This window comes from Melitaea cinxia, chromosome 24 (assembly GCF_905220565.1).
Source record: "Melitaea cinxia chromosome 24, ilMelCinx1.1, whole genome shotgun sequence".
NCBI classification, from domain to species: domain Eukaryota; kingdom Metazoa; phylum Arthropoda; class Insecta; order Lepidoptera; family Nymphalidae; genus Melitaea; species Melitaea cinxia.
Window position 1 is genome coordinate 5339432 of NC_059417.1, and position 25133 is coordinate 5364564.

General features: G+C 30.9%; 5 protein-coding genes across 5 annotated transcripts; 3 read left to right on the forward strand and 2 right to left on the reverse strand.

The window, feature by feature from the left end:
* The first annotated feature begins 439 nt into the window (after positions 1-439).
* LOC123665328 lies at positions 440-3638 on the forward strand. Its single transcript, XM_045599641.1, has 3 exons — positions 440-752; positions 1161-2377; positions 3406-3638. The coding sequence occupies exons 1-3, from the start codon at positions 440-442 to the stop codon at positions 3514-3516; spliced, it is 1641 nt and encodes a 546-aa protein (XP_045455597.1). The 3' UTR covers positions 3517-3638.
* Positions 3639-5134: 1496 nt separating this feature from the next.
* Positions 5135-10044, reverse strand: LOC123665430 (60S ribosomal protein L7). The gene is made up of 7 exons (XM_045599737.1): positions 9952-10044; positions 8901-9048; positions 8289-8408; positions 7657-7746; positions 6510-6653; positions 5979-6128; positions 5135-5298 (listed from the first exon to the last, which is right to left on the reverse strand). The coding sequence occupies exons 2-7, from the start codon at positions 9042-9044 to the stop codon at positions 5158-5160; spliced, it is 789 nt and encodes a 262-aa protein (XP_045455693.1). The 5' UTR covers positions 9045-9048; positions 9952-10044; the 3' UTR covers positions 5135-5157.
* Positions 10045-10398: 354 nt separating this feature from the next.
* Positions 10399-20576, forward strand: LOC123665694 (zinc finger MYND domain-containing protein 10). The gene is made up of 10 exons (XM_045599956.1): positions 10399-10502; positions 11001-11109; positions 11435-11548; positions 12010-12149; positions 12940-13062; positions 13135-13289; positions 14681-14832; positions 15223-15384; positions 19785-20023; positions 20355-20576. The coding sequence occupies exons 1-10, from the start codon at positions 10399-10401 to the stop codon at positions 20422-20424; spliced, it is 1368 nt and encodes a 455-aa protein (XP_045455912.1). The 3' UTR covers positions 20425-20576.
* On the forward strand, positions 16656-18617 carry LOC123665695. Its single transcript, XM_045599957.1, has 4 exons — positions 16656-17207; positions 17376-17788; positions 17965-18202; positions 18279-18617. Exons 1-4 carry the CDS (start codon positions 17051-17053, stop codon positions 18407-18409), a joined length of 939 nt encoding a protein of 312 aa, XP_045455913.1. The 5' UTR covers positions 16656-17050; the 3' UTR covers positions 18410-18617.
* On the reverse strand, positions 20570-24993 carry LOC123665696 (40S ribosomal protein S12). Its single transcript, XM_045599958.1, has 6 exons — positions 24922-24993; positions 24750-24787; positions 24058-24192; positions 23091-23193; positions 22066-22167; positions 20570-20683 (listed from the first exon to the last, which is right to left on the reverse strand). The coding sequence occupies exons 2-6, from the start codon at positions 24764-24766 to the stop codon at positions 20621-20623; spliced, it is 420 nt and encodes a 139-aa protein (XP_045455914.1). The 5' UTR covers positions 24767-24787; positions 24922-24993; the 3' UTR covers positions 20570-20620.
* Positions 24994-25133: the final 140 nt, after the last annotated feature.

The following is a 25133-nucleotide window of genomic DNA, read 5'->3' on the forward strand; positions in this document are numbered from 1 at the left end:
ATAGCGCTAAGGTCGAAAAACATTGAAAAATAAAGCATATCATCTAAACTATAAAAAATCGGATAGGATGTTCTAGCTCCTGGTACATCTGTATAAGCTTCTTGGTCGAGCCATCGGGCTAATTTATTTTTTGTATGTTCCTTAAGGCCCACGGAAGGTTTTAATACAAAAAAAAAAAAAATACAAAATTAATAGAAAGGAAAAAAGGTTTATCGCATACTTTTGTCTGTTCCGTAGAGAAAGACAAAGTTAAATGTAGAACAAGACCACAAACCAAAATTCAAACCATAGAGTATAAACAAATCTTTTAACTCACAAGTTTTTTTTTTTTTGTTAAGAGTTTTGACATCGTGGTGACAATTTGAATAGAGGCGCGAAAAAATGGACTTCCTCTTATAAAAGTTTTAAATTTCATTCTTTGATGCCTACTTAAATAAAAATGGATATTAAAAAAGTCGTTAAATTTCAACACGAAGTGTTCGATAACCTCAACATAGCTTCTAACTTCTACACCCAGAGTGCAGTATTTTGGAATAAATATCAAATATTTTTCTACGAAGACCTCGATTATGAAACCCTAAGAAAAAAGTCCCAGTGGATTTACGTTTCAGAATTTATAATAGTTCAACTAATATTATCAAGTAATCATATCATATGTTTAGATAGCTGCGGTGATCTTTACATATCTCCGTTGAAGTTTAAATTGAAGAATGTTACAAGTAATTTTCAAAAACGTGAAAAGGAAATTGTGGGTATTTGTTACAGTGAAGACGTATCGTTCAGTTTACAGAAAAACCCAAAAGGATTAGACTTTTGCGTTCATAAAATAAGCACTGAGTTTCCGCTGATCAATAAAGTCCAAATATTACATAAAAATATACAAAGTTTCACAAATATTAGTTATGGGAAGATTTTGTTTCGTACATACCCGATAAATGAAACACAATTTCTCAATATAAGAGATAAATTTAAATTACAAAACGTTATTTGGAGCAATCAAATTTTTGTTATAATTAGTTTTGATTATTTGTCATTATATGCTGCACTAATATGCCTTAAAACACGGAATCAAACTGCAAATCTAATTAAACTATATTCCAGTCCATCTCAACTCAACAATGTAAGTTTTATTAATAAAAATCATCTGTGTGTACTTCTAGGGTTAGCCTCGGGCACCTTGATTAAGATCACTCTAAGCAGAGAACATAACATACCCGATATCATTCATTTGAACAAAGCAATTGCAAAATTTACTACTTTCAATGAAACTATTATATATTCTGATGGTATTAGTTTGTGGAAGGCGGATCAAACATTTTCTGAAACTTATAAAACATTCCGAGAGTTTATAGTAAAACATGTCAAAGATTTCATAAAGGTAGATGATAAAATTGTCTGTGTAACATACTCGAAGATGATTTATTTCTTGCCATTAGAAGATGAATTGTCTTATGTACAAATACCAACTGTGACTGATTATTGCCCATCAAAACATATGTACAATCATGTTGAATGCTTGTACCAAGTAATAGATGAAATTTCTAAAAATGATTCGCTCGCTCAAGCAGTGGCAAAGCAAGAAAAATACATCACAGCATTGGCTTTGTCTAATAGAACAGATCTTGTGGAAGGAATGATTCAATGTAAAATTAAAGTCTATGATAAATATGAGGATATATTAAAAGAAGCAATTCCTTTGTTAGTCACAAGTAACATTGGAGAATATTTTGATACCCACACATTTTACTTTCTTATTGAAGTAGCTACATCAACTACTCTAGAGCAAAAATATATCGATGTACTCTCTAATCTGTTTGGCAATCTTCAGATTCATGTTACACTTTTGTCTGAGCAGAAGGTTTTAAAAACAACCAGCGTTAAAATTAACGAATATCTGCGAGAACTGAATATTCTTGTACCTTTAAATGCACAAATGTTAAATTTAACATACGTGAATGTTAACATCAATCTAGTAACACCTGTGCCTGGGGCTTTAAATGAGAGTGAGACGCTATGGGCTAATCTACATAACCAAACGATAATTTTGAATTCGGAACAATTCATCGAATGTGATTACCCCAGCAATGACATTGAGTATACAAAAAAAACAAAAAAATCTATTAAGGAATTAATTTTTGAAACGACACGCAATCATCACGGGCAATTGTTTAAGATCAATGAAGTTCCAGAAGTTAAACCCATAACTTGGTACTTTTTAGTCAAATTACCGAGACACTTTGAGGATTCATTTACAAGCGGAAGTTATTGTTTTGAAATTTTCAGTGAAACCAAAGCAAACTATTTATTAAGTGAAATAAGTTCTGACGAATTTCTGAGATCAAAGAATGTACTTTGCTGGTCAGTAGGAAATGAGAGGGTAAATATAGAAATTGTAAATGATGGCTTCTCAAATGCTGTCTTGACAGTGTCTTCTCATAATCCTTTAGTTGCTTTTAATATAAGAAACTTCTTTTCAAACATCACTTACAGCATTCTGAAGGACTACGGGCATGAATATGTAGGGAATGATTTAATGGAGTTCATTGAGGTAAATCATGTTTTTATTTTATTAGAAATTTACTGTTCAGATTTAAATATTTAAGTAAATTAATATCATATTAATAACTAGAGCTGTAGTTGTTATACTTCACATCTGTGTCATAGCAGTATGTCTAATACTCTGAGACAAAAATATTTTTCAAATAAGGACCAGTTGATCCCAAATTGTATCTCTTTAATAAAAATAAACTTATACACTTAATTATTATGTGCCAGCGACTTCGTCCGCGTGGATTATAAAAAAGTAATTGTTCAGTTCGCAAAGTTAAAAAATAAATAAATTTCTAAAATAAAAATCTCTGCCAAGCATATTTCATATGCATGTTTCTATACATTATAATGGGAACATCCCATTATAATGTATGATTCCTTAAAAATTGGCTGACACATAGTTGTCGTCATAATTTTTTATATCATCTCTGAAAGGGCTGGAACGATTTTGATGGCACTGTTACTGGCAAATACCTGATGTAATATGAAGTAACTTAGGCTACTTTTATTTTTTTTTTTTTTTTATTTTATAACTGCGAACTAAACATTACTATTTTGTTAAATACCACGCGGACGAAGTCGCGGGCATAGCTCGTAAAAAATATATATACAACAAACACATTAAGGATAACTCAAAAACTACTCATCAGATCTTGCTTAATACATATCAGCTTTGAAATAAACAAGAATCATCAAAATCGGTACATCTAGAAAAATGTTCAGGTACCAAAAAAAAAAGTCAGATAGAGAACCTACTTTTTTGAGGCCTGCAATTTTTTTTTTAAATATTAACTATGTTTTCGTAAGCGATACTTTTAAATTAATAAACTTATGGCTTAATCATTTATATTTCAGTCCCAAGAAAAATTATTCAAAAAGTGCACAAAGGATAATCCTTCAATTGTAGACTTTGTTAATATTTTCCACCGATACCAAAAAACTGTTATGGGTGCTATAGCGATATAACAGCATTGTTAAAATACCTAGTCAATTTTTTTATCACAAAACACGAAAGTATCTATTATAATATAAGTGCTAAAAGTGCCATGTAAGTGTCATTAAATGAAATAAAATCTTAAATGTTATTCTAAATTTGTTTTTAACTATTTTTATAAAAATCATTGTACTCATTTTATAGTTTTTTAATAAAAGTTTAAAAAATATATGAGCAAATTATTTTACAAAAATAAATTGATTTATTTTCTGTTCTACAAAATATGGGGTTTCCTATCAAACACGATATTTTTAGCAACATTTTAACCAAACCTCCACTATTACATTTAATAAAGCTGAAGTATAATATGAATAAACTGTCAAATTTAAGCATTGTGAAAAGATTCTTCATATAGACATTAAGGTTGCAGATGTTTGTTTTGTTTAAAAATTGCACTTTCAATGAAAACTAAATACATGTGATCATAGGCGTACCCAGAACTTTCTTAACATTAGCATTCAGCGTTTATCATCACACTTGGGCATAGGTCTCTTTCTCCGTGTAGAAGGTTTGGAGCTTGATCCACAACACTGCTCCATTGCGGCTTGGCAGATTTTCATAAGGTGGGGCAAAAAAAATACATCGATAAATAGGTAGTAGAAAAATAAAAATTATATTTATTTACTGCAACAACTCATTTACTTTCACTATTTACACTATTTCAATAGTATGTTGTTGAAGTGTTGGCTAAATCTAAAATATCAGTTATTAGCTGCGAGTAACAAGCTGCAGGGGGGAGGGGGGCAAATGCACCATCACCTTACACACCCCATTATTTATCCCATTTTTTTTTCTCTATTTCACAAATTCACATTTCATTCACAATCACATTCTAATTATTTCATCACTACTCAAGCTACGATATCATTGAATGGGCTACATTACATCAGGAGAAAATGGAACAATATAAATTTTGTAGCCCACTTGGGTGAAGCCACAGTGGAAAGGGTGTAGTACTATAATTATGTAAGATAATTGAGTTGAAAAAGTAGCCTATAGGCTGTCTCAGTAAAAATGGGCCAACACAAAAAGAATTTTTCAATTCGAATCAGTACTTCCTGAGATTAGCGGCTAGAAACAAACTTTTCAGCTTTATATTATATTACTATGGATTTGTTTCATGTACGTCTTTTGGATTTTAAGATAAAAATAGTAAATAGTGTTTCTCTTTTTTATTTTTAAAAATCGTTAATACATGTATGTCCATGAATAAATCGTTAATAATGTGTTTCTCTTTCTATTCATATTTGACCATATATCTAATATAATAATATGTATCTATGTCTAATATAAATATCCGCCAACCCGCATTGGAGCAGTGTGGTGGATTAAGCTCCAATCCTTCACCTACATGGGAAAAGAGGCCTATGCCCAGCACAGGGATATTTACAGACAAACCATTATAGTAGTTTTTATGTATATTTGGTACGTCTGAGAATAGGTAAGTAGGATATTTTTATAACCTTAGGTGATAATGAACATTTGCCAGAGCAGTAGTAAAATTATAATACAAAAATTCTGACTTACCCTCACTCGGTCACAAAATTAAAAATATATTAGGATGGGATGTAAAAAATAAAAAAGTAATAATTTTATAATTATAATCTATTTATTTAGACCATCCTTCTGAGGAGCTCATTTATCTTGTCCTCACGGTTACCGAAGTCACCTCCGTCAACGTAGTGAATGGTTTTCTTACGCCAGCCTCCAGTTGGATTGTTCAGCTTGAATGGCCATAGGAAATTGCTTGCATACTGAAAAATTATGTTAATATTAAGACTTACAAAGTTTGTACAATTTTATTTTTTAAGCAACTTAAAAAGTAAGTAATTTTCAATTCAAGAGTTTTTTTTTTATGTCTCCTAAATTTTTACTGGGTGAAATGATTTTGATGAATGTTTTAATTCGAAAACAGGTTTTTATCATATCGATGGCTCCTAAGTATACTGAGTCAACTAACAACTTTTGACTATTTCATTTTTTTAAGATATTAATAACATTTACTTCATTCTATATCTACCTATGTAACAAAAAAATAAAGTTATTAGAAGTAGAGTTGACTCAATATACTTAGGAGCCATCGATATCATCTTATTCAAATTTTATTAAGGCCACAATAGACACACAGATGACAAATCACTTCTTGAGTTATCACTAATAATGCATATTTAATTAAATATTTTTTACATTGTACTACTTATTGATGTATTCGAAGCCAGTTTTGTTTTATTTGTGAGCAATTATTCTTACGTATTTGTTTACTAGTAAATGAATAAATAAATACCCACCTATATAAATGAAAATTAATCTCTGGCATTTATGTATGAGCTTATTTTGAGAATAAACACCTAATTGGTAATTATTTTTTATCTGTTATTATTACCAAGACAAGGACTTTTTAAGAAAAGAAAATTGCAATTAGTAAAATAATTACCTTGAACTTATCCCCAACAGTGAATATTTCGTGTATTAGGTCCTCAACACAAATGATGTTGCTCTTGCCGAGTTTCTCCTCAATGACCTTGTTTGAGGTGATGGGCATACGTTGGCCCTTCACTTTAGCAAAACCTCGCTTGTAAATTAGCTGTAAACAAAATTATAAGAAATTTAGTTTTTTGATTTATGGTATTGCTATCTTATTCATATCATTTCACAAAGTGACTATGTTATAAGTAATACACATATCAGAGAAGTAGTTTAATTTTATAATTAGATAAAGAACAACTTCAAAATATTAATATCTATACTAAAATAATATAGCTGGAGTTTGTTTGTTTGAATGGCGCTAATCTCAGTAACTACTGGTTCAAATTAACAAATTCTCTTGTGTTTGGAAAGCCTTTTGACTGAGGAGGGCTTCGTAATTTTTAGCAATTTTTTCCTTAAATTAGCGTAGTCGAAACCGCGAGGAACATCTATATTACATAAATGAAAATAATAAAAAAATATAATAATCATTAGTTACCTCACGAACACTCTTTAGGTTGGGGTATCCCCAAGTGATATAAGGTTCAGCAATACGGAGCATGTTGACTGTAGCCTTGTTCAGTTTGATGAACACACCATTGTTGATTTGACGCAGTCTGAACAATTTGAGGACTTTGCGTACCTAAAACATTCATAAATTATTACATTTTTTGCTCATGCATAATTTACTGTTATACTAAGTATTACAACACTTACTAATGCTTTAAATGGTTTGAACCATTAGGCCATATTAATTGATCAATATGTTGCATAAATATAGCAGACACAATACAACTCAAAGTAAATATAAGGGACTATTTCACAAGTTGAGTTAATAATGCTATTAGATGGATGATGGCACCCAACAGATAAGATTTTGATATATTATTGATTTTTTATCATCAAAATCCGATATATTTATCAGATGTTACTATTTGTAATTATGAATGTTGTAGTTTCTTATATAATGAGAAACAGATCCTAATACCCTAGTCTACCTCTTGAAGTATAATCGTAACTTGAATGACATATTTTTTTTGTTTCACAATTGGTAAAAACGACCCTAAGTATTTTAAAAAATATTATATTTAATGCTAAATTCTTATTCGCTCACTTCAAAACCAAGATGAGGTTTTTATGTGTTACCTCATAACTTTTTACTGCATGTACCAATTTTGATTTTGATTCTTTTTATTATATTTCAATTACAGTAATGTTGTTTCCACATTATAGTAAATATATGGTTTTGTACGAGTGATAGGAAAGTTGCCTGTGCAAGTGGCACGACACCATAGGGTCACACAAGTTATTTTAGCGCTAATATTATTGTCACTTGCAACTACTAAGTCGCCAGTGATCGTGCTAAGCGCATACTAAATATCAGAGAAAAACAGTAACTGCTGTACATTTTTCCCATGTTCAATGATGAAAAATTTGTTTCATGTCAGATCTGATAACTAGTTTTTGAACTATCTCTAATAACGCATTTGAAGTAGGTTTTTTTATTATACAGATTGCAAATAGAAATACCTGACAGATTCGGGATTTTAACGATTAAAAACAAAATATATCACTTTTCTGTTGGAAATATCAAAAGCCTCTATTAACTGGTGAATTTTCCATAACTTTTATGTAATTCAACATACCTTTGGTGAGACCTGGTTGATACCACGAATACGGATGACAAAAGCTAGTTTAGCTTCACCGGGAACATAGTAGTTGCCTCGGTTGCGTGCCTGGAAGGTTATACTTAGTTGAAAAAATAATGTATAGTAATTAATGAAGTAAATTTATTAGAAATAATTATTAATTGAAATTTTAACAAACTACAGTCACCAATTTAATTCATTAGATCTTTTAAAACATTTATGTATTGTGACAAAAAAAAATAAGGCCTAAAGAAATCTAAGTCAAATAATGATTCAAATTAAAGCAACAAATAAACTAAATAATAATAATATAATATATGTATAAACATAAGAAGAAATTACATCTGTCTTAAGGATTACATTGATTTAAAAAAAAAAATCATTTGTAACACATCTTGTGTAACAAAATAACAACTTATTCTATATAACAAATACACTGGTGTCTTAAATCTATAACCATTTTTTGATAATTATTAGTTGCAGTTGAATTAAATTTAGTTGAATAAATATTCTGATCTGCTTGCCTATAGTAAACTCGAGCATAACAGAATATTTATTTGGTAAAAAAACTATTTTCAAAATTTATGGCTAGTGGTTGTTTTTGGTTAATTAATAAGTTAATATATTACCTGTCTGGCTAGTCTGATCTCATCACGTTCCTTGATGCGGTATTCCTTTACATACTGCTCAGCCCTCTTGAAGATTTCTTTTCTCTTCTTGATGGCAGCTGAACGCCTTTTGATTGTCACCTAAATTACAATCACAATATTGTTAACTTGTGTTTGAATTAATTATCATAAGTATGAATTAGTGAAATGTATCAGGAAATATATTTAACAGCATCATAATCAGATGAACTATGCCTTTATATTTAGTATCATCATAAAAGTAGAATATTTTGATAATACAGATTATAGATTCTTTGTTTAAGATTTATGTGCTACAGAAATGTTAATAAGAATTACATAAATTTCTTTATGAATTCTCTTACTGCAATGCATTTTAATTTATATATTTTTTTCATTAAACAAATTCAATATTTCCTTATTTTGTTGACTACTTTAATTGAAGATACTTAATTTTTTGACTTTGTCTCAAATAAACTTTTTTTTTTTTTTTTTACATTCACACAGTTTTCAGTTTCTAAGGTAAGCAAATTAATCCCTGTTATAGATAACAGCTGACCGATAGATATAATTACAATTTTTTAAATACTATTACTTATAAATAGGTATTTATACCTGAATGCGGCGAGTTCTGAGAGCCTCCCTGCGTTTGCGGTGCTTGAGCACTGACTCTGGGACAGCAGGCAGCTTCTTGCTGTCTTCTTTGCCCTTCACCACCTTCTTCTCGGCCGGAGCCTTTTTGTCAGTAGTCGCAACCATTGTGCTGAATCATAAATTGAGAATATACATTATAAAGAGCAAAGTTTATGATTATTTGTTTGTTTGTAATAGATAAAGTTAATAGCTGCTACTAATTTGAACAATTCTTTCACAAGGAGAAAATTATATTATCATAAAGTGACATAAGCTACATTAATAGGGAGAAAACGGAACAGTAAAAATCGTATAGTCCACACGGGTGAAGCCCTAGCAGAAAACTAGTTACATGACAATTTTGGTGCGGTTTTCTATAGTAAAAAGAGTGATTCCGGAGAAAGGTTTATATGTATAATACATGCATAATGTTGTAGAGGAACACTGAAACCGTGCAAAGCGGGTCACTAGTAAAAAATAATTAGAGGAAATTGACAAATAATTCACGTCAATAGTACATATATAATAATTTTATGCTACAATTTTTATATGAAAATGTTTTTAGTATTTAGGTTAAGACGCGCGAGTGTGGTTTAGCTAAACATGTTTATGAAGTAGTCACAACAAATAATAAAGAAAATCGTAATTGTAATTAGAATAATTATTGCTATCTTATTACAATGTGGTGTTGATATTTATTTATACCCATTATTGGATGCAAGCATGCATTAGGTATAGGTTAGAAGAGTATCAACTAAGTCCGATTCCAATATGTGTTAATCATCAATACTTCGGTATAAAAATAGTAAATATGGAAGAATTAATTTACTTTTAAAAGCAAAAAGGTCTAATTTAAAGCGTTTTGATGAGTAAGATACCGATTACTTAGCATCGATAATAACCACTTTTTATGTTACACTTTTTCACAAAACCAATAAACTTTTTTAAGATATTTCCACTAAAACTATATTCCTTATTAATATTTATCTCGATTAACACCAAATAATAAATAAAAATTAAAAAATTTAGCAACCTGCGGGGCAAAACTCCACGCGGCACGTGTGTCAAATTATAGAAAGAACGACAGAAACCATAGACTTCCGGTAACCGCCAGATTGTCTATATTTTTATGTGGCAATAGTACACTCACACTGTACAATAATAATCATTACATACTTCATAAATAATATTATTACTTAAAAGAAAAAGAAATAAAAACGCAATACCTCATTTCTAGTTATGTATAAATATCCGTTTTAAAAGTTTATATTAATCTTAAATATCTATTTTTCTTATAATCTGGGTTTCTGTATATTTGAATAATAAAACCTTAAGAAAAATTTAAAATAACGTTTCTATAACAACGGTAGTAATAAATCGAAATATTTCATTTATGATCCTCAATACCACTCACGAATAAGTAGAAAGATTTTTATAATATAAAAAATCACACTGGATTTCGAAAAATTCAATTATAAAAATGGTTGAAAAGGACGCACAGCTCAGTGCTTTAAATATTGGAGAGCTAGACTTGTATGTTCAAAGTATGGAACATTGGCATTTAGATGCTATTGGAAATCAAGCGTAAGTTTTATCCTAAAATATTCTTCAGCATATCAACTCCTACGAATTTGTGAACAAATCATCATCATCATCATCATCACAATTCACTACTGCAAAGGCCTCCCCTAACTTCGCGCCAAAAAATAGCGCGAATTTGTGTGTTTGCTAACTGCTGGCTTTCGAGATACAGGCCATGGACAGCAGCGTCTTCGGTGCGACAAAGCCAACCCTACGGTCACCAACCCGCCTGCCCAGCGTGATGACTATGGGCAAAACACATGAATCCACCGTTTTTTTAAGTTTTAAGTTTTTTAGTTATTTATCTTTTTTGTGTCGCTCATTTGATTTTATTTTTGATAAACTTAATTCGAAAATGTACTTATTCTAAAAGCCAGACTATAAGAGAATACAATTTGGAAGATTTTATTTTAATTACAATAGAAATTAGAATTTCAATTCCAAAAAACTGTTACTGTACAATATTTGCTGTATGGATTTAAATTATTACTTTTCATTTAGCTGGATAGACTGGCATATTCGGCTACAGAAGCTGAACCAACAAGCAGTTCTCGAAGCTTCATCTATGCAAGAAGAACTGACAAAAGAAACTCTTATCTCATATGGGAAGGTATTTTATCTGATATTTTATAAAAAAAAAAAAACACCTCTATTTCCATCGTGACGTCACATCCTCGTCACCGAATATTACTTATATATATTGTCTTATTAGTAAGCTACTTGAGATATTACACATTAATACTTTCTTTAATAATAATAAGAAACGCTTCATACATTTCACATTTCTTTAATTGACCTATATTTAACCCTGAGATTTTAACTTGCTAACGATAGATGAATTAATTACTACGAAATTCAAAAAGTTAATGTTTAAAGTAACTAATCTTGATAATAAAATGTTTCATTACATAAAACAATAAGTACATGTGTTTTAGCTTCCCGTGTTAGTTCACGAAGCAATTTGCATTCAAGTTTGGCGCTTAAAAATCTACCCGCAAATAATGAAATTAGAACCCGCACCCGCTAATACTTTCGGTATTTATATGGTGGTAAGTACTTACCTTATTTGTTTTACGACCCAAAAATAATAAAAGTTACTAAATAAGCTTTATCCTTAAAGATAGCAAATTTAATTTAGAATATAGAACTTATGTGTATTTTACAAACGGTCATCGTATAATGTGAGATACAAAGCTATACACCATAAACCAGTGGTGTTTGTTTTAATTCGTGCTTTTAAAAGTCACTGTATATGTCCTAATGTTAAGTATGAAGACACAAATCGTATAATTAAAAATATTAAATGAGGTATTAATATTTTTTTCACATTAGAAGCTAGAAATTTCTACTCAAAACTGAGCAAGTTTTATTATTTACTCGTAGTATTCAGGTATAAATTAAAAAATTAAAACCTTGGACTGGTTTATTGTGAATCTGTCATCATCCAACGATTGTCTGAATTTAATTTATTTAAAAATTAACTTCAATTATTTGTTTTTGTATCATGCAGCTGTACCACGAGGCTGCAGCCATAGGGCTGTTAGAAACAGTACTTTTCCATGAAGACGGCGCTCAATGTATCAGTGAAGTTGCCATTGATTTGCTCCATTACTCCGTTGATCAGCTCACTGCTCTTGTCGCCATTATTAAGTATAGTATCTACTACAGCTATTTTGTAGAAATGCCTTATAGTTTATATTTGCCTCTAACATTCACAGTGAAATTTAACTTTTGTTTTTGCTATTATTTAAGAGATCTTTACTGTGTGGCTACGGTACTAAAGAATATAGCCACCCCTTCTCTTCCCGTGGGTGTCGTAAGAGGCGACTAAGGGATAACAGTTCCTTTACCACCTTGGAACTTAAAAAACCGACCGATGGCGGGATAACCGTCCAACTGCTGGCTTTGAAATACACAGGCCGAAGACGGGCAGCAGCGTCTTCGATGCGACTAGCCAAAAGCCAGCCATGCGGTCACCAACCCGCCTGCCCAGCGTGGTGACTATGGGCAAAACACATGAGTTCACGTTATTTTTGGCGTAAACTTGTGGAGGCCTATGTCCAACAGTGGATTGTATAGGCTGCAATGATGAAGAGATCTTTGTCTCTCATGCAAGGTCGACTATCGTCTAAAATGGTCTCCCCAATGACATTTTACAGAATATGCATTCTAAGAATATTTAACGTCACGTGCTAAACATTTTTAATATTTAAAAAAAAAAAATGCAAGTTCGAATCTCTGAGTGGTTTTGATGCGCACTTAGCCAGTTATAGCTTTGAATCTCATGTAACATTGGAAAATCTATTGCAAAATAATAAGAATTATATTAAACTTGAAATACATAGAGCTTGATTATGTTCGTATGCGCCTATCTATGTTTGACACGATATTTTATAGGTACATAATAATTTAATGGAATAAAAGAAAATGTCAATTTCAGCAATGGATATTTAAAGCCTTTGTCTGTTAAGGACTTAGAATGTGAGACTGCAGCTGAAGAGCTCGAGCGCCAAAAGAAAGACTTGCAGTTCGACATTAGTATGAGATGTATATCTATTGTTCGGTAAAATTAAAAACTTATTTTATTGAACTCATTTTTAACTTTCGGTCTTCTAACTTTGAGTAAACATTTTAGCTATTTAGCAGAACATATGGAAGCGGCAGGTATCGGTGCCTCAATATCAACGAACTTATATAAAACGTTTGACGTTCCATCACTTCTGTGCCATCTTATACAGCTACAGCCATGGCGTAAAGTCAACGACAAGGGGGACATACAAATATTTAACTGTACGTCAAATATTTACGTTTTAAATATGTCTTCTTTATAGACCTTAATTATAGACCTAATTCCCATGCTTAATAAAGTAAAAAACTTAAGAACTAAAATTCGTCAGAAAAAATAATGATGTATTTTTGATGTGTAATTAAGTTACATAACAATTGCGACGCCGCGTTGGCGCAACGGTTACAGCCATGGATTGTATCTGTTGCGCTGGCGGTTGCGGGTTCGATCCCCGCACATGACAAACATTTGTATTGGCCATACAGGTGTTTGCCGTGGTCTGGGTGTTTGTGCAGTCCTTGTGGGTCTCCCCACCGTGCCTCGGAGAGCACGTTAAGCCATCAGTCCTGGTTGTTATCATGTACACCTGATAGCGATCGTTACTCATAATAGGGAATATATCCGCCAACCCGCATTGGAGCAGCGTGGTGGATTAAACTCTGATCCTTCTCCTACATGGGGAAATAGGCCTATGCCCAGTAGTGGGATATTACAGGCTGAAGCGTAGATGTGACAATAATTCTAACTGTATCACTGCCAAATTTTTTAACTACCCTTAGACATAATAATTATCACCACACAATTTTTCAATCATTAACAGGGTATTTTAAAATAAGATTCAAATTGTAGGTAGCATTGTTTTCAATAAAGAATAATGTAAATAATTAGAAAACAAAAGGATGCACGTATACCTAAAGAGTCCTATGTTTCAAGTTACTTGTACAAACTTAACCAGAATATTAAGGAATTAAAATAAGAGATAATATTTTAAAAAGTTAGGCAGTATTTGTGAAAATCCGAACAGCTTAGAGTAATGTTTACACTATCAATTCACTTAATCATATCGCCTATGAAAAATAATGAATAGCCCAATGTGTTAACAGCAACGTGTCTTATGCGTTACTTTGGACTTGACTAATGTTCTTAGCTACTTTAGGCTTGACTAATGTTAAGTGGCGAATGGTAGCGTGACCCCATCTCACTCCACCCAGGCGGATGATTGCTCTTACGTGCTGATTTTTGGTCAGTAAAGGTCTGCATGACCTCCAGTGCCCGCGCGCTGGAGGGGTATCCATGAGGATTTTCCCCACGTAAAAAAAGGCTTAACTAATGTACTTAAGCGACTTTGAACTCGACTATAAATTTTATTTACTAGCCCGTTGGCGCAGTTTTAGTGACCCTGCTTTCTGCTCCGGTATTTGTGGGTTCAATTCCCACCCTGAGTCTGGGTGTAATGTATATATTTATATATATATATTATTTATAAGTATGTTTATCAAAAAAAAATATGTAGGTATACCAGTCGGCTGTTACCTATAACACAATATATATATATATATATATATATATATATATATATATATATATATATATATATATATATATATATATATAGTTGGTCGCTGGTCCAAGTCGACTGAGGACGACCTCTCTCAACTGCATCGTACCGAGGCGCAACTTTGGCTCTGCCTTCGTCAGTTACTTCTAGAACCAAGATTACCACATCACTACACTATCGATGAATGCCGTCGTTCAGCCTTTTGTTCGGTAAGTATATCAACTGATTTACATGGTAACGGTCTATTATGTCTCACTACCGGCATTACGAATTTGTGGATAGTGTCCTAAAGGAACTATTTTCTATCAGGAGTTTATGATAACAAACAGGTTGAATTGCTTTACATGTTCTCTAATATTCGCTGGAAAGACTCAATAGATACACATAAAGTAGAAACAAATACATATAAATATCCGCGCTGAGCGAGAATCGAAGATGCGACATTGACCTCGATGGAACTTACATCAACACTTAACACTAACTATCGTCATTTGCATTACTAGAAGTAATCTTGTTTAATAATATACACGAATAAGTTTATGTAAAAGTAATTATAAGTAAATATATCAATATTGGTTATAAATTTTCTCGTAATTTAGCTTCAAGCAAAAATCACAGATGCAATGTTAGACCAAGTACCACCGCTAGGCGATTTGAAAATGTTTCTGTGCCGACTCGCCGTTGGCGATTACTCCAGTCTGCACAATCGTACTAATGGCGTCAAGAACCCGGGATGTACGCTTATCGAAGTAGTTCCACAGGTAATGTTCTAAAGAAAAAAAACAAATTAATGTAATTTACTATTTATTTATATTTTCTATGGAAAAAATCTCATCAAACATGGACAAATGCAGACCAAATTCTCATACAGGGTTATGAGTCTATGAGATCTGATAGAACTTAAAAAGCCGACCGATGGCGGAATAACCGTCCAACTGTTGGCTTTGAAATACACAGACCAAAGACGGGCAGCAGCGTCTTCGGTGCGACAAAGTCAGCCCTGCGGTCACCAACCCGCCTGAGCAGCGTGGTGACTATGGGGAAAACACGAATCCGCGCTATTTTTGGTGCGAACTTGTATGTGTTTGGAGGCCTATGTCCAGCAGTGGAATGCGATAGGCTGAAGTGATGATTCAGTATATTCACAACACAGTTAAGGTTGACGAAAATCGTGGACAACAAATGTCCGTTACAATTTAAATTGAAATAGTAAAATACTTATCGGAGCAAAAATCTAAAACTTTAAGAGCCTCTTTCACCGGTTCTGGATAAGGTTTATCCTGCACTTAAATTAGGAATATACTTTAACAGCTTGAGGTAAAATACTTCATAATTTTTCACCTCATTTAATTAACTAGATATTATACCACTTTTAAATTCACAGCTGCAAATAGTTATACCTCATCAATAAACTAGAATTGGATGGTACAAAAGAAAAATACTTTATAAACTTTTATATGTTGAATACCGCTACCTTTTAACGGTGCCCGGGTAAAAAAAATTATATATAATTCTATAGAATCATATATAATCTATATATATTTATATATGATTTCATATAATTTATATATAACTATATATAATTGCATATAATTCATATATAACTATATGTCATTACATATGTTCGTTTTTAAGATTATATATAATTATATAAAACTATATATAATTACATATAATTTATATATAACTATATGTCTTGATATATGTTCGTTTTTAAGATTAGATATAATTATATATAATTATATAGAATTATATAGAATTACATATAATTTATACATAAGTATATGTCTTTACATTTGTTTGTTATTAAGATTATATATAATTATATAAAACTATATATAATAACATATAATTTATATATAACTATATGTCTTTACATATGTTCGTTTTTAAGATTATATATAATTATATATAATTATATAGAATTACATATAATTTATACATAAGTATATGTCTTTACATTTGTTGTGAAGACTTATTATCTGATGACATATTATTTATAATTTATCTATTTAACAAGATAAAACTTAATTAATTTCACATAAAGTTGAAAAAATAATGTCGTGATTTGAAATTAACGATTATTTAAAATGAGTGTTTTAATTGTAAACAAATGCATATATCCATGCATTACGTATGTACATACATGTATATATATTATATTTATATAAACATAGCCTATACCCATACCCATACAGTGATAAATACCAATACATCGATTGCGGCGCTGCACTGTGGCAATAACTGCAAACTAACGATAGGCACATTTTTTGCAAATGGCGTCATAGTATCTCGCTACACGTGTTCATGTTGTAAGGCGTCATATATTGAATTGCGTTATTTGAAAGTGAAGTCAATTAAAAATAAAGATTGTACTAATTAAGCAAATATAGTTATATTATATTGTTTTAATAAAAAGATTTGAATATGTTTTATTTAATTGAGTGTGACAAAGATCAATCTTTGTGTACTGTAGAAGACTTCGAAATCGTGTGCGATCCCAATCAACCACCAATATTAGACGAAAATGTTGATTTTTTTTATGGAAAAGAAAAGTACAAAGGGGTTGTTGTTGGCATGTCAGGTAAATATTGATATAATATTGATCAGTTTAAAATTTTGATTTATTTTTCAAATATAATTTAAAACATGGATGTAAAATTGAAATAAACTGTATGAGGTTATCTATAGCTTGTCACATTTTTCAATAATAATGATGCGATTATAATTATATTTTACGGGAATATTTTAGAGGATGCTAATCTATTGAACGAAAAGGCAAAAAATTTAAAACGGAAACGGAAAGCTTCTGGTTCACCTGTTCAGTCATCACCATTACCTCCCAAGAGATCCCGGAAGCCTAAGAAAAGCTTTTCTTTTAATCAAAGCCCATCACGTCAAAGTTCAGCATTGAGTAGTAAAATATTGCAAAAAAGAAACGAATCAGATTCCGAAGACAGTGATAAAGAAGTGTTACGTGCAGAAACAAGTTCTGCAAGTGATAATGATGATTATAAGGAACCCCTCAGAGTATCAAAAAAAGAAACACTTGAAGAAAATGACAATCAGGACGGTCATCAATCTGAATCTAAAACGGAAAGTAATAGTCCGAAAGATGATACAACTTTGAATCCTCAATTGTGGGGCAAAAACTGCGGCGAGCCAGTGAGTATTTGAAAATGATTTTATAAGTGGAGAAAAGAAAACTTCTCAGTTTTTAAGCATTGTAGTTTAAAAAAGTATACTCCTGTTATAAATTAAATAGTGTCAATAATAATATAAATTTCAATTACGACAAATATAAAATAATAATTATTAATTTTTTTTTGTTTTAAATTTAGGTAGTTTTGTTGAAAAACAACATTTACTGCAAAAAAGCGATTTTTGACGATGCAGAAGATTTATCTAGGAAGTCTGCTACATCGCTTTTACGAAGATTGATGGATGGAGTATTTAGACCTGATGTTATTTTAAACTTGAACTGCACGTACAGTGGGCGGCCTCCTTCAGCACAAGGAAAAGACAAACAGCTTAAGAAAGTTGAACCATTAGATCGACTAGCCAAAAGAGCACTCATGGGTATATAATCTTTTTTCATTCTACTTATAATTGATTCTATCCATGATATTGATGATGCATTAAAATTGTATTACAGAATATTGTGATGATTATGCTACTAAAAAAGGATGGTCAAAATCCAACCCGAGTGATCTACGTGCAGCTATGTCACAATGGATCGGTGAGTTAAAAAGAACACATCAAAAAAATCTCAAACGAAACACATAATTCGTTTGGTCACACTCTTTTTTTGTTAACTTGATAAAAATACTTTATCTCGCATGACGTTACACGTCAATCTATAATAAATAAGTTCATTAAGCTTTAATAAGATAAATTTTTGATTATTATCCATTTCTGAAATTTAATATTTTTTATCAGAGTTTATGCTTTTACGACAGAGGAGAGTATTGTTAAAATTTAATCATATTGCTAAGTATTCGATTTCCAAGATATTTAATCATAAAAAAGTATTACTAAGTTATTAAGTATTGTTAAGATATGAAATAAACTGTTGTTAGTCATAAAATAGTACTCGTAATTTAAATATGAGTCTTCAGATTATATAATGAATAATGCTTGAGCGTTTGAAAAAAAGTATTTTAACTTATAATGTGCATCTGAGTGACAAGACATGTGTGATTACACAGAAATTTAGTTCTTAAAAGTATATGAACGTTAAGTTAATTTCTAAGAAATATTTAATGTTTGATGTTTGTTCGTTTATTCTAATTTCATTTTATATGGTATTATATTTGTATTTTATTATCTAACGTTAAATTGTAATCTTCTATAATATATTATGATACAAAAAAGATTGTCATTAGGCATAAGATAATATGTATACGTAATTAAAAATGTTAAATCATCACTATTTAAAAAGTGAGTATCAGTACTAGTAGTACTAGTAGTATTAATACCAATTGATACATTAGTACAAAATAGTCATGTATATGCATAAGTTTTTCTTAAAAAATTCAGCTTAATTTAATTTATAAAGTTTAATTTAGGTATAAAAAAGGCAATTATTAGTAACAATACTTAAAATTGTAATGGTAAAAAAGTGTTATAATAGCAGGCCTATGATTACCTACAGTATTATCAGAAATACTTGCAATACAGTTCCTTGTGAAGCAATACATTAACATATTTATTAATTAGAAATGTGAAAATAAGTGCTGCATATATGCGAAATAAAGAGGATATGATTGAAATTAGACTTTTTCTGAATACCAGCAAACCCTGATGGAATAGATTTCTGCATATTTATCCCTAATTATATCAAAATATATATATTTATATATAACTTTATATAATTATATATAGTTATATGTAATTATATATAGTTATATATGGTAATATACAATTATATATAGTCATATATAGTTATATATAATTATATATATAGTTATATATAATTATATATAGATATATATAGTTATATATAATTATATAGGGCCATTTTTCATATATAATTATATATGGTATTATATATAATTATATCTAATTATATATAACTTTTTTTACCCGGGTGAAACAGGCCCTAAGTATAAAATAGAAAACAGAATTTTATAAGACCTCAATAATGATTTGATATTTCCAGATAAAAAATAAGTATATGAAAGAAGTACACAAACGAACTAAAACGTTAGCTAAAGCACAGCTTGAGTATTTCAAAATGGATGGCTCGGATACATCAAGAAATATGGCGAAGATGCTTCTAGAATCGTACACTAGTGACGCTGCACTTGCCTTGGATAGTGGTGGGGCAAAGTGCGCTAAATGCGGAGATAAAGCAAGTAAAAAGTGTTCAAGATGCAAAACTGAATGGTACTGCGGCAGGTAATCACGTCTTGTTAAAAATCACTAAAAATGAAAGCTAAAATCGTCATTGTAAGTTTAGATTTTAATAGAAAAAAGGGGTATAATAACAAAAGCTTAAGCAATGTTGAATTACTTTGGATATGGTAGCAATTACAAACTTGTTAAAAAACGTACATTATAAGGGTGATTAGAGACGTAATCGACATTTTCTTTTTATTTCGGTGACGTTCGTTATAATATTTCTTACATCCAAGGTAGTTTTAGCTTTTTAGTTTAAGTGAACAGAACTTTAACGACATACAATCATCCACACCATGAATTCAACGAACGAATTTTTTCTTTTTTTCAGAGAATGCCAAGTACAGCAATGGCCCAAGCATAAAGAACTTTGTGATCAATTTGCCAAGCTGTGTATGTGAAACAAAATTTTCTGTGGTCCTTCTGTAATGATTTTTATTAAGAATGTAGGGTTGAATTTATAGCTCTTGAAGCTATTTGTTCTAATTAAGCCTTAACTATGGTACAACTTTTACGTTACTGACTAGATATTAATAAAACAAATTATAGATTTTTTTTGGTTTTTTATTGTATATTTATAGACATTACACCTAAGGATTAGCTTGAAGACTTCAAGTAGTCTTTGAGCACATCCAGCGCGGGTGTCTCCTCACCGAAGTCCTGAAAAGAAGGTTTCGTATTTAATTTTGCTTCATTTTATTATACATAATTGTGTTTGCTCGCAAACGAAAAAAAGCCGACTTCAATTACATCGACGAGTAATACAACGTAGATCGACGAAAAAATAGGCAAGTAACTACGCGTTATCAAAGATTACTCAAAAAGTAGTTATCAGATCTCGATAAAATTTATATGTGACCACATGATAAACATCAGCTTTCGATTAAATTAAAAATTATCAAAATCGGTACACCCAGTAAAAAGTTATTGCGGATTTTCGAGAGTTTCCCTCGATTTCTCTAGGATCCCATCAGATCCTGGTTTCCTTATCATGGTACTAAACTAGGGATATCCCCTTTCCAACAAAAAAAAAGAACTATCAAAATCGGTACATCCAGTAGAAAGTTTTGCGGTATGATACAACGCAGGTCGACGAAAAAAGCGTCAAGTAAAAACGCACTATTAGATATAACTCGAAAAGTAGTTGTTAGATCTCAAATAAATTTAAATGGGACCAATTGACACACACCACCTTTCGATTAAAAAAAAAATTGTCGAAATCGGTCCACCCAGTCAAAAGTTCTGATGTAACATACATTAAAAAAAAAAATATACAGTCGAATTGAGAACCTCCTCCTTTTTTGGAAGTCGGTTAAAAAAGGGTCAATATACCGTAATTTTTTAGTCTAGTACAATATGCTTTTTTATAATAGTCAATTAAGAAAATTGACTCAGGGCTCATATCATGGTCAATATGAACATGGCATTCTAATTTACTTAATTGATCAAGCTGAGCTGAGTGACAATCTATAGTTTTCGTGTTAGAAAAAAGATATGGCTTTGTATGAGTGATAGGAAAGTTACCTGTGCAAATGGCACGACACCATAGGGTCGCACAAGTTCTTATAGCGCTGATATTATTGTCACTTGCAACTACTAAGTCACCAGTGATCGTGCTAAGCGCATACAAAATTTCAGAGGCAGCGTGTTAGAAAAAAGATATGGCTTTGTATGAGTGATAGGAAAGTTACCTGTGCAAATGGCACGACACCATAGGGTCGCACAAGTTCTTATAGCGCTGATATTATTGTCACTTGCAACTACTAAGTCACCAGTGATCGTGCTAAGCGCATACAAAATTTCAGAGGCAGACAGGAACAAGTGCAAATTTTTCTCATGAAAGCCAAAGCAGGAAACTATTCTGATATATTTATATTTAATATATTTTGTATTTTTTTTTTTAACAGACTTGAACAGTTTTTTTGAGTTAATTGGCTACATCGATGATGTTCTCATTTTATCACTGAATTTATCAATGTTGATCGAAGTTGTGTTTTTGTTTGGGAACAAATACAATTGTTATGTTGATAAAGTATACTCACTTTAATAACTACGCAAGAGCATCCAACAATTTTCCTGGCCTTGCCGTCCTTGTCGATTTTACATAAACCTGCCCATTCTCCGAGCTTCTTGTTGTTGTCCACCTAACAAAGATATTACATAAAATATATTTTAAATTAATGCATAATTTATGAAAAAAAAAATATATACATTTTCAATATACATATTGATACCTAACAGTCAAAAAGGGTTAAGCGACATTTTTTGAGAAACTGAGTTATATACATAGTTTATATATATAGTTGTATTCGATTCTAACTATATATATAACTCAGTTTCTTAAAAAATGTCACTTAACCCTTTTTGGCTGTTAGGCATCGATATATAATATATATTTTCGAATATTTTTAAAAATGTGTCTGGATGCTAGGAAAGTTGACTCACAAGTTGTGAGGCACCATAGGGGCACACAATTTATTATTTGCTCCTTATGCCATCTCTGTTATTAGAACAGAGTGGCTCGTGCGGAGCAGTATTGCATTAGTATTCAAACATTTATTCCAAATTAAATTATGATTTATATGTAAAACTAGCTGGACCCTGCGCGCGTTGCTACACCTTTTTTTTTGGTCGTACCAAACCAGTCGTCAGAAACCTTTGTGGGCTCCTGCACAACACTTTACTGAAGATGATCATGACATGATCAAATCCAGTATACGATTCTATAAAGGCCTTACAGACAAACAGTCTTTTATATATATACAAAAAATATATTCCACATTTATTTTCAATAAATTTCAGTTCCTAATGTTTTGGACAGTGTGTTAAAAACTTGATCAAATTAAGATATCAGGAACTTAGGAACAGGAAAAAAAATGGTAATAATCTCATTTGTCATACAAATCAGTGTTTATGATCATTAAAGTAACAAAAACTTCATACTATAATATTCAAAAATAAACAATATTGACATATAATTAATATTAATAACTGAAATAAATTAATATTATTAATTAATTATAATTTTTATAAAGTGAATATAAAAAAATTGTAAATTAATCTTTACCTTTACAAGTGGGATTTGATGCTCGTTGCAAAGGGCCTGCACTAATCTTTTGTATGCAACCTCATCACAGTTTTCAGCCAATACGCAAAGTACTGCTTGTCTCCTGCGAAAAATATTTAGAAATTTTAAATTATTTAATTTTATAATATTAAATTACTCATTTTTACGTCTCATATGAAGTTCTGCTAAGGTAATGTTGATTTTTTTGTATTAAAAAATAAGTTTTATTTATTTTTTAAAGGTTGCAAGTCCCCAGAATAGTTATAATATATTGGCACAGTAATCACATGTGGTTAAAGCTGGTCACATTGTCACGAGATAAAAAAAAACATGTTAGTTTCACATAAATAATATTCTGTAGCACACTTGGGAGGCCACAATCATGAGACAGCATGCACTGTGGTACTATGTGTATGCTATGCTGTTAGCTACAGAGTTGATCCACCACATTATAATAGGTGATAGATATTTCCACCCAACATGTGACTAAAACAGCCACACATTGAGTGAATATTGTGTGATGTCTATAGCTATTTTTTTTTTTTTTTTTTTTTTTATTACAACAAAGAGGTTATAATCTTTTAGTTAAAAATAAAAAAACTTCTGTATACATGTTTGGGAACTCATATAAGATGTTTCAACATACATTTTTACTAATATTAGTATTTAATGAGTGTAACTACATCTATACTAATACTATAAAGATAAAAGATTTGCTTTTTTATTTGTGGTCGATGAACTCAAAACTCAGAAGAATACAATATCACACACAGTCTAGCATCTGGGTGTGCTATGTACGTAAGTGGCATGTATATTTAAAAATGTTATAATTCATATTGGTTAACTATTAACTCAAACAAAAGGATCAAGTTAATACCATAGGAACTGACAACCATGTGTGTAAGTGGAGCATATTTCTGTTATGTGTATGCAGTTTGTTTCTGCAAAAACATTTGGTCAAACTCACTTGTCAAGGGCCTTAGTGGCTTCGTGGAGGCCGTGTACGAGTCCGCCGTGGATGAGGGCGGTCTTCAGAACTTCCTGGAGAGCTGTGTTTACGTCCATAGCCCCTCCGCTCAGGACGGGGTTGTTAGGTACCTCACTGAACAAAATATAATAATAAGTAATTAAATAATTGATGAAAGCCCTAAGTAGACGGGACAAAGCGATAAATATGGTTGTAGTATGTATAAATAAGTCTTAAGTAGACTGGACATTGTAACTACTACTTAAATTGTAATGTGCTTAAAATGTTATAGACGTAATTTTTATAGTTTTATATAGCAGCATAAATAACTTTATGTTGGTAAATAATTTGTAATACATTCAACTTGAAGACAGAACTCTTCCGCTATAACATACCCATTAGGCGTCGTGGCGAGGTCAGGACATGATCAAAATTAAGCATCTTAAGAACAGATCTCTTAGAAAATATTATAGAATGTCTAGTACATAGTAATATTCAATCACATTTAACTGAAGCGACGAACAACACGAGTTTTGCTAACTTTAAGGTTATGTTGACAATTTGAAAGGTGTACACTATTATGAATTATATTGAAGATAATATTGATAGATAAAATTTATAATTGTATAGATTTTCACTACACGTGTTATACTAATATAATTTAAGTTACAAGTAAACAAAACAACACTTACACATCAACGTCGGCCATGGTTTATAGCTTGTAGTAAACCTGAAATATGAATTAAAACAAATTGAATAATTCCGAAACATATTTGTACAATTTCAAAAAGCACTAAAGTTATGAAGATCACATAAATATTTACAGATTTTGCAAAATTATCGATAAGTTCTTTGACACTTTACCTTGCGCACCGGAAAAAGACTAGAGTTACCATGTTTATGCTTTATGTTGACTTGACGTTTTTCGTTACTTACCAGGCTAAAAACGAATAATGGCAATAAAAAACTGGCATTTATTTACACTAAAATAAAAATAAAACAATTATCAACGTCATTTTGATTATGTACTAAACATTGCTTTTATATTTTTGGAATTTATACTTTACTAAATAAAG